We start from the raw sequence: 9,180 nt of genomic DNA, 5'->3' as shown, positions 1-9,180 counted from the left end.
GTAGGATAATTAAAGATCATAACTTGTTAAATGTTACACGTAGAAGTTTGTTTTATAAGTTGGGCATGCCCGGTATGCATGCATGCATGAGGTGAAAAATTATTCTCCAAAAAAAAAAAAAAAAATTAGACATCTTACTAAGAATTGTATCTATCTCTGCTTATGATATGACATCCATGTCTTATGTTTTATTTGAAGAACATATAGAGTTCATAAGAAGTCAAATGCTTTATATTCATCCATGGTGATGGTTATGTTCAATTTATATACTATTTTTTTCTTTAAGACTGGCCTCATCTGTTGCAACCAAAAAAATGTCAACATTAATTTAGTTATTTCAAAATATAACCAAACCAATAAGTCTCATACATATATATGATATACATTTAGAATGCCTATGTAAATTGATATTTAGATTTTTAAATTTATTTATTATGATATAATAGCAAGAATTATACATTAGATGAAAAAGAGAAAGAAAAATGTGAAATAGGACTTCAAAGGAAATAACTCTTAAAAATTACTTATAAATCCAATTTTCTATATTAACTTCCTTTATCTTTAAAATATAAAATCTCCAACGACAGTAAAAAAAAAATAATGAGCTAAATAAATTATAGTTGTCCGTACTATGATGTCATCGTGTAGTTCAAAGAAGTTGTATTTAATTTCATGAATCCTAATTGGATAAGAAAGAAATACCCAACTCACTGTGGACCTTCTTTCATCTCTCTCAAAGGGACTTTTCATTGCAAGAACCCTTTTTTCAAACATAAAAGAGAGATTCGTCTTCTTCTGGTTAGAAATTCAGACTCTCAATACAAAAAAAGATCCAGTGAAATGGATGGATTTTAGCTAGCCATATTCTCTATCATGCGGAATGCATATACCAATCTCTAATTTAGTTATACTATAGCTCAAATTTTATTTGAAAAGTTCCCACCGTGCCTCCGCTATTAATTATATTTGATATGTTATATTATCATACTTTGTATATTGAATACATACCGTTTTAGCCAATCTCCGAGTGCATCTGAATCCAATGACGAGCAACCTACAAAACAAGTCCATATTGATCGAAATTATATCCAGCAGGGACCCTCCCATGCTTAAGTCAGCAGAGAGTAATGAACAGTAGAATTAAGAATAAAATTTGGTGGACTTTCGCCTAGTCAAAAAGTCTCTTATCACTGTTGCCCCTTTACATTGCTTTTATAGACATTTCAGACGTAACCGTCGAACACATGGAGCCCCTCTTATTGTGGTATGATAGGATAGTTAATCCCTATTATCGAGCCATGATCATGGAGTTAATGGGTAGTTTATACCCACTAACGATCGTGGTCTGAGTCGTTATCTACGATTGTAATGTCATAATTGCAGATTCTGATACCGAATGGGGCTTTTGATGTACCGACTGTCCATCGATCTATAGTTTTTATAAACCGACTGGCCATCGATGGTACAGTCGATCGAGTCATCGAGATACATTGCTGTCTGGAAAGACGGTCAGAAATTATCGATAAACAATCGGCTTACCGATTGATAATCGGCTATCTATGTTCCACGATGTCGATAGAAAATCGGATGACGAATTCTGCAGACGCTGCAGTTGAACCGATAACTCTTTTGAAGATCCTGTTTTGACGGTCCATCATCTGTTCTCGACATTGAGTCAGATTGATCGACCACAAGTCGAGGGAGCTGTCATTGGATTGGAGGAGAAGTAGGTCCAATTGCCCTAGCACATACTATTTTATTTTCTCCCTCAAACAAGTGATTAAGATAATATTAAATAGGAGAAGCAAATCATCTATAGTTGGAATAAATTTGTCTAGTTACATAACTAAAAACTAATTGGAGTGGTAGAACCATCCCCTTTATTCTCAATTTCTCTTAGCTTCATACTAGCTTTCCAATATATAAATGAAGTATACTATTAAAAAATATAATATAATATTAATTAAATTATATAAAAAATAAAAAAACAAACATTTAAATCTGTTTAGGGATGGCAATAGGTAAGATACCCGTAAATTTTGCTCTACCCATTTCCAAACCTGTTTAAAATCTAATTATCTGAATCCATTCCAAATCTGATTATGGAATCCACCGCAAATCCCAAACCCATCTCATTTAAAACTGGTATACTCGTCGGGTACTCAAACCCATAGCCAAAGAAGAATCTTTTGGATCAAAACTCCCCAAACCCTAAAAGATACAATGCTTCCACTAAGATTAAGCACTCAAAACCTCAACGGATCAACTTATACTGTCACAACTCCCACAAAATCCATTTGTTAGAGCAAAAACCCCAAAACCTAAGAAACTCCTCTGATCTCCTTTAGGTACCATCTTTTTCTACAGATCTTCAAAGAAAGAGAACGAAATGAAAAGGAAAAAAAAATGAAAAGAAAAAAAAAATCTATGTGGGAAAACATTTTATCTTTCAAAATTTTTCTTTTTCTCTTTATTTTTCTTGACTTTTCTTTTGTGTTTTCTCAATTGCTTCTCTGTTTTCTCCATTCTCAGACATCTCAATCGAGTGGGAGGCTTGGAACCTAAAAAATCCTCTCATCTTCCTCAAATACTCTTTTTTTTCTTATGAATCTCTAAAGAAATAGAATAAAATAAAAAAAAAAAAATCAATTTATATGAGAAAAAACCTATCTTTTAATCTTTTCTGCTTCTCCTTTCTCTTCGTTGATTTTTTTTTATTTTTTATTTTTTATTTTTTTAATTTTTCATCCTCAATGGTCTCAATGGGTGGGAGGCTTAGAGCGGCTAATAAAGAAGCTTTAATGTTGGGCTAGAGACGTAGAGTTTTATGTTTATATAAAAATGGATTCCATAATAGGTATTGGAAGGATAAATTTTAAATTTATTTTAAATTTGAATGAAATTTAATTTTAAATTTTAAATTTATCTTAAATTTATTAAAATATATTAAATAGATTTTATTAAAATTTAAAATAAATTAAATATATAAAAAAAAACTATTCGACTGCCATCTCTACATCCGCTCTGTCGCAGCCATGCTTTTTCTCACATGCATCGGAGTTGTCCCTTCCAAGCAAATTATGTCATCAGAGTGTGGTCATGGCTTGTTAAGTCCTAAGAGGCGCATAAAGTATACCAATCCCCACCCCTGGGAGAGTTAAAATAAATATTACCATTTACCAACCTTTTTTTTTTTTTGAATGGAAAACCTAAATCCCATTTAACTCAACAACCATGGATCCAACCCAACTTCCCATCCCTCCGTCCATCCCCACCATCCCTCTCGATAAATAACCCCTCCCATTCCCATTTCCCACGCCGTTCGCCGCTTCTCCCTCTCCCCCGATCCCAAATCTCTCCCTTTCTCTTCTCCCTTGCTCGATCTACAGAGAGAAGAATTCGTCCATCGCCATGGCTCTCCTCGTAGAGAAGACCTCCTCCGGGCGCGAGTACAAGGTGAAGGACCTTTCCCAGGCCGACTTCGGCCGCCTGGAGATCGAGCTCGCTGAGGTCGAAATGCCCGGTCTCATGGCCTGCCGTGCCGAGTTCGGCCCCTCCCAGCCCTTCAAGGGCGCACGCATCTCCGGCTCCCTCCACATGACCATCCAGACCGCCGTCCTCATCGAGACCCTCACCGCCCTCGGCGCCGAGGTCCGCTGGTGCTCCTGCAACATCTTCTCCACCCAGGACCACGCCGCCGCCGCCATCGCCCGCGACTCCGCTGCCGTCTTCGCCTGGAAGGGCGAGACCCTCCAGGAGTACTGGTGGTGCACCGAGCGCTGCCTCGACTGGGGCCCTGCTGGCGGCCCCGACCTCATCGTCGACGACGGCGGCGACGCCACCCTCCTCATCCACGAGGGCGTCAAGGCCGAGGAGGAGTATGAGAAGACGGGAAAGGTGCCCGACCCGGCCTCCACCGACAACGCCGAGTTCCAGATCGTGCTGGGGCTCATCAGGGACAGCATCAAGGTGGATCCCAAAAAGTACCGCAGGATGAAGGAGAGGCTCGTCGGCGTCTCCGAGGAGACCACCACCGGCGTCAAGAGGCTCTACCAGATGCAGGCCAGCGGTACCCTCCTCTTCCCGGCCATCAACGTCAATGACTCCGTCACCAAGAGCAAGGTGAGAAAACAAACAGCAACTTCTTTTACCGATGTAGATCAGATCCATCCGGATCTAGTATCTCCTTCGTTCCTCTGTGCTCGAGTCCCAGATCTGATGTTATTTTCTCCACCGATCGGGTTATCTGATCGAGTCCCAGACGTATGGTTTACTTTTACTTCCATCGGTTTATATCTGTAAGCCAGCAATTGCTTTTCTCTTTTCAAATTAATCGTTTAGATCTGGTTACTGGTGATAGATCAGATTGTAATTGCTGTACTACTAACTTGGAACACTGTAATCACAGTTCTTTCGTTAATTTCGTTAGCAGATTCTTGAGAGATCCGGATCTAATAATATAGGATTCTATATACAAAACTTGGGCTTTTCCTGAAAAGAATAGATCTTTTTTACATTTCATTTCAATAATTTACATTTAGTTATTAAAGTCGGTGTTTTATATCTTGAACGGATCAATCTGGTGTCTAATATATACTTAGTTTTTTTTTTTTTTTTTTAAACCAATAGTCTTTAGCTTGCGGCATTCTGTTGTTAGATTGCAGAATTGTAATATTTTAGTAGCTAACAGAGTATTCACGGTTTAGTTGTTGAATTTTATATGGACTTTCAGGCGGCAAAAATTGAAACTTTATATCGTACCAGATAAATTTTAGCTGGTAAATGGAGAATGTCACCATTCTCTTTCCTTGAAATGCCAATTTGATCCGTGTCATTAGACTCTATTTATAGATCTAGATGCGTAGTTATCGGATTTTAAACTCAGGTTTTTTAGATTTTTTCAATATTCTATCTACATTTCTAGATCTCTGATTATTGATGTATTTCTGTTTTGTCTATTGATCCTTTTGTGAATGCACGAAAAACAGTTCGACAATCTCTATGGTTGCCGCCACTCTCTTCCTGATGGCCTGATGAGGGCCACTGATGTGATGATTGCCGGCAAGGTTGCCGTGGTCTGTGGGTATGGAGACGTCGGCAAGGGCTGTGCTGCTGCCTTGAAGCAAGCTGGAGCCCGGGTGATTGTCACAGAGATCGACCCCATCTGTGCTCTTCAAGCCCTGATGGAGGGCATCCCTGTTCTCACCCTGGAGGATGTGGTCTCAGAGGCTGATATCTTTGTGACCACAACCGGTAACAAGGATATCATCATGGTCAACCACATGAGGAAGATGAAGAACAATGCAATTGTCTGCAACATTGGCCACTTTGATAATGAGATCGACATGCATGGGCTGGAGACCTACCCGGGCGTCAAGCGCATCACCATCAAGCCCCAGACTGATCGCTGGGTATTCCCTGACACCAACTCCGGCATCATCGTGCTTGCTGAGGGGCGTCTGATGAACCTTGGTTGTGCCACCGGCCATCCCAGCTTTGTCATGTCATGCTCCTTCACCAACCAGGTAACATCCATATCAACATGATATCCCAATTTAGACTTCACAAGACTTCCTGGTGTAATCGGCATTTTCTTTTGTGTAGCATGTTCAGATTTATGGACTTTCTACATTATAAGAGGACTTGCAGTCTAGTGAATTGGCTCTCTTAAAACTTTAAGTAATGTTTAAGTGTAATAGATTGTGAAGATCACATCTTTTGTTGCATGAAGATCCTATCTGGATAATGTTTTAGTAAGACGATGGATTTTTCAAAAGAAATTTGAAAGAAGTACTAGGTTTTTGCTGCAGTTTGTGTAATGATCATTGTTGTTTCTCATATAAAGTTGTTATTATGATTAATTTTTTCAGGACACTAGGAACCTCTTGTTGGCATTAGAATTTTAACCACTAAGTTCTTGTTATAATGCATTGTATCTTACATTAGATGATTCTAGCTTGAATTATTAATCATCGGCATATAGGTAGAGTTTGTATTTTGACTGCCAAAAAAAAAAAAAAATTGTGTGCAGGTGATTGCTCAGCTGGAACTGTGGAAGGAGAGGGCAAGTGGCAAGTATGAGAAGAAGGTGTATGTGCTGCCCAAGCATCTGGATGAGAAGGTGGCAGCCCTTCATCTGGGCAAGCTGGGAGCCAAGCTAACCAAGCTCACACCGGCCCAGGCCGAGTACATCAGTGTTCCTATTGAGGGCCCCTACAAGCCTCCTCACTACAGGTACTAGAAAGGATGGGACTAATGACAAGCAGCAGCAACAGCAGCTGCCTAAAAAACAACCACCGCAACTCGAGATGATTTGGGTGATGCTATCTCCAGTTTCGTTTCTGGTATTATGAGTTAAAATATTAATTTGGTTGCATTTGAATTCAAAGATGAGGAATGAGGAAGTCATGTTTTGGTAAGAATAATGAGGTTGCCAGAGGTGGTGTAATGGCCAGATATGTTTCTATCTTTGGCTCTTTCTTGATCACAATTTGGAAGGCAACGCGCCGTCACTTAGCATCTTCGGTTTTATTTTACCCTCTCATATTCGTTGGCTCTATTATTGTTTCTTATTTCTATCCATTATCGCTGTATCATGAATGGCTGTACACAGTGCCCCCGTTTGACAATCCTCAGAAGTGCTCTGTTTTTGTTTATTGGATTTAAAAAAAGAAAAACAAGAGAGACATAAAGCTCCTCATCTGTCGTGATCTCTTTTAGATCCCTAAATTTTATAATAAATTTAAAATTTTGGGATCTAATTGACATATTTTAAATTTTTGAGATGATGGCCCAAATTTGAAGCGATATTTTTGTAATTTTATCAAATTCTATTTACCCAAATGCGGTTCAGGAGCCTTTGTTTGCTCGTGGTAGACTAAGTTCAATAGGTATGCGTTGGTCCATTCAACTTACATCATTATGTAGGCTTTAATTCTGTTAGACCAAAGCATGTGGGAGGTGCGCATTCTTATGGCAATTCAACGAGGATAATGCATCTTAAAGACCATGCGGATTGAAAGCCGAAGTCTCGCAGGTTTTCCAAACCTTTAACCATTTGCACAGTAAAATAAAATGTGCATGTTCGCAAGCCTCGTACCAGGATTTTACATGGTGGGCGGTGTCGGGTAGTGCATGGATGGGTTGCGCCAGTCCGCAAGCAAATTTGGCTCAGTATTGTCCATCCTTGGCACTAAATCGTGGTAGAAGCATCACCAATGGGCGAAAACTGAGATTGGACTGCCCTAATTTAGGTAAGAAATCAGCAAAATTTCTCTCTTCAATCAAAGACTAGAATCCATCACTGCTCATAGCAAAAAAAAAAAAAAAAAAAAAAAAAAACAAGAGAGAGAAAAAAAATGAAAGAGTTCAACTATACTAAGTATTGGGGGGAAGTTTGTTTTAAAAAATCCAAAAAGAAAACTAAACTAGAACAAACAAACATATATGAGAAATTACTTTGTTTCTCAAATTGTTTGTGAGATTTTCAGAATTTTTGGCAAAAAAGATTGCAAAATTTTGTGTGTACTGCTGAAAACCACACCGCACAATGATTCACTTCCACACTAAGCCGACAAACAAAAAAAATTCTCTCCTCCTCTCCCTGATCACCCCGGCCCCGCACGTGAATGAATCACCGCGGATGGTGTGCGATTTTCTGCACGGTGCGTGGTGTATAAAGAATTGCTTATGAAGATTTATTGCTATATAGGACAATTTGTAGGCTCATTTGGGTGTCGCAATGCTGATAGCCCATTTCCTATGGACTGCCCAAGAGCGTCCAAGATCCTACTAATCAAGCCGCCCCCAAAAAGGGAAAAAAAAAAAAAAAAAGGGGCCTTCAATATTTGTTAGTCGCAGCATCAGTTAAAAAAGAAAAAAAAGAGATCTCAAAATAGATATTCTTTGTACACCGAAGGCATTGGTGCTATCTAAGGGCAGTTTGGTGAATCAAAATTGAAATGGACTGGAATGAGGATGGAATGGTCATATTCTCCAACATTTGTGGTTTGTGACTAGAGTCCAAATCCCGGAATAGGAATTAGAATGGTTATATTCCTTGACATGATTGGGAAGGCTTTTCATTCCATTTCCTCTCCCTCCTTTTTTTATCTTTTAAATTATAATATCCCAACCTAATGGAGTCGAGAGTGACTTGGGCCTGATCCACTTGATTGGCCCAGCCACCAAAAACAACCCAAGTAGGTTGCCCAAAAGAGGAGGGAGTCGATGTTGATGAGGACTTGGCTCCTCTTTTTGCTTTATTTAAAGAGCCTCTCAACTCTGAACCCCACCATTGTCGGTCGTTGAACCACATTCGGTAAAGCCATCCTCTTCTCTTCTTCTACGTGTAAATCCATTATCATGTCTATCGGAATCATAGCCTTAGCACCACTGGCAAGTCAAGTAAGAGGCATGAATCTATTGATTTACCTTTTTTTTTCTCTTTCCTCAGCCTTTAGAGCTTGATCTCGATCGATCTATTGCTGAATTTCTTCTTGAAAAGCCAAACCTTATTTTTCCTATTTTTACATTGTGCATCACTGCTAACCATCGCATTGGGGATCCTTGACTGTGCTGCTGAGGCCTTGACCTCTACCGGCCATAGCTATATCAATCGTGGCCTCTATTCCGAGGAAAGAATGGAGAATGTAAGTCCCCTATTTCACTCAAATGTGAGGGAACAAGAAAAGAGAAAAAAAAAGAGAAGAAAAAGAAAAGAAGAAAAGAAAAAAAGAAAAAAAAAGAAGAAAGAGGTGAAAGTTCTCTCTCATCTTCCCTCTATCCTCTTTTTTCTCTCTAATTTCTCTCTTCACTTTTTCTCTCTACTTTCTTTATCTAAAAGTTCTTCTCTCTAGATTGATTCTTTCTCCAAGCATTTTTAGATCTTTGAAAAGACTCAATGATCTTGATTGACCCTGAGGAAGAGGTCTAATCCATGATTGTCAGGTAATGCGGTGACGTCCACCTTGGCCATTGTTGGACTGTTAGATTTTAGTCATCCTTGATTGCTATTGAGCCATTTATACTAATGAAGTTATTTTGATTGAACCAATTCAGACCATGGATATATTGGAAAATATATTCCAAATGCCAATCGTCAGCTTTTTGATGGTTGAGCAACCAAATATTATAATTGATTTGTTAATAAATAAAATATATTTTTGGTATTTTTATCAT

The 9,180-nt window shown here is 38.9% G+C and overlaps 1 protein-coding gene across 1 annotated transcript; it reads left to right on the top strand.

Moving 5' to 3' along the window:
• The first annotated feature begins 3,297 nt into the window (after positions 1 to 3,297).
• On the top strand, positions 3,298 to 6,531 carry LOC105034922 (adenosylhomocysteinase). The gene is made up of 3 exons (XM_010910256.4): positions 3,298 to 4,122; positions 4,989 to 5,525; positions 6,032 to 6,531. Exons 1-3 carry the CDS (start codon positions 3,412 to 3,414, stop codon positions 6,239 to 6,241), a joined length of 1,458 nt encoding a protein of 485 aa, XP_010908558.3. The 5' UTR covers positions 3,298 to 3,411; the 3' UTR covers positions 6,242 to 6,531.
• The last annotated feature ends 2,649 nt before the right edge of the window (positions 6,532 to 9,180 follow it).

The sequence above is a fragment of the Elaeis guineensis genome, chromosome 9, assembly GCF_000442705.2.
Source record: "Elaeis guineensis isolate ETL-2024a chromosome 9, EG11, whole genome shotgun sequence".
In the NCBI taxonomy this organism is placed as follows: Eukaryota; Viridiplantae; Streptophyta; class Magnoliopsida; order Arecales; family Arecaceae; genus Elaeis; species Elaeis guineensis.
The sequence above is the reverse complement of the archived record's forward strand: the minus strand, read 5'-3'. Positions and strand labels throughout refer to the sequence as shown.

Coding starts and splice junctions, on each gene's coding strand:
- LOC105034922 (XM_010910256.4), top strand. CDS start 3,412: ATGGCTCTCCTCGTAGAGAAGACCTCCTCCGGGCGCGAGTACAAGGTG. Junction 4,123..4,988: donor ACTCCGTCACCAAGAGCAAG/GTGAGAAAACAA, acceptor CACGAAAAACAG/TTCGACAATCTCTATGGTTG. Junction 5,526..6,031: donor CATGCTCCTTCACCAACCAG/GTAACATCCATA, acceptor AATTGTGTGCAG/GTGATTGCTCAGCTGGAACT.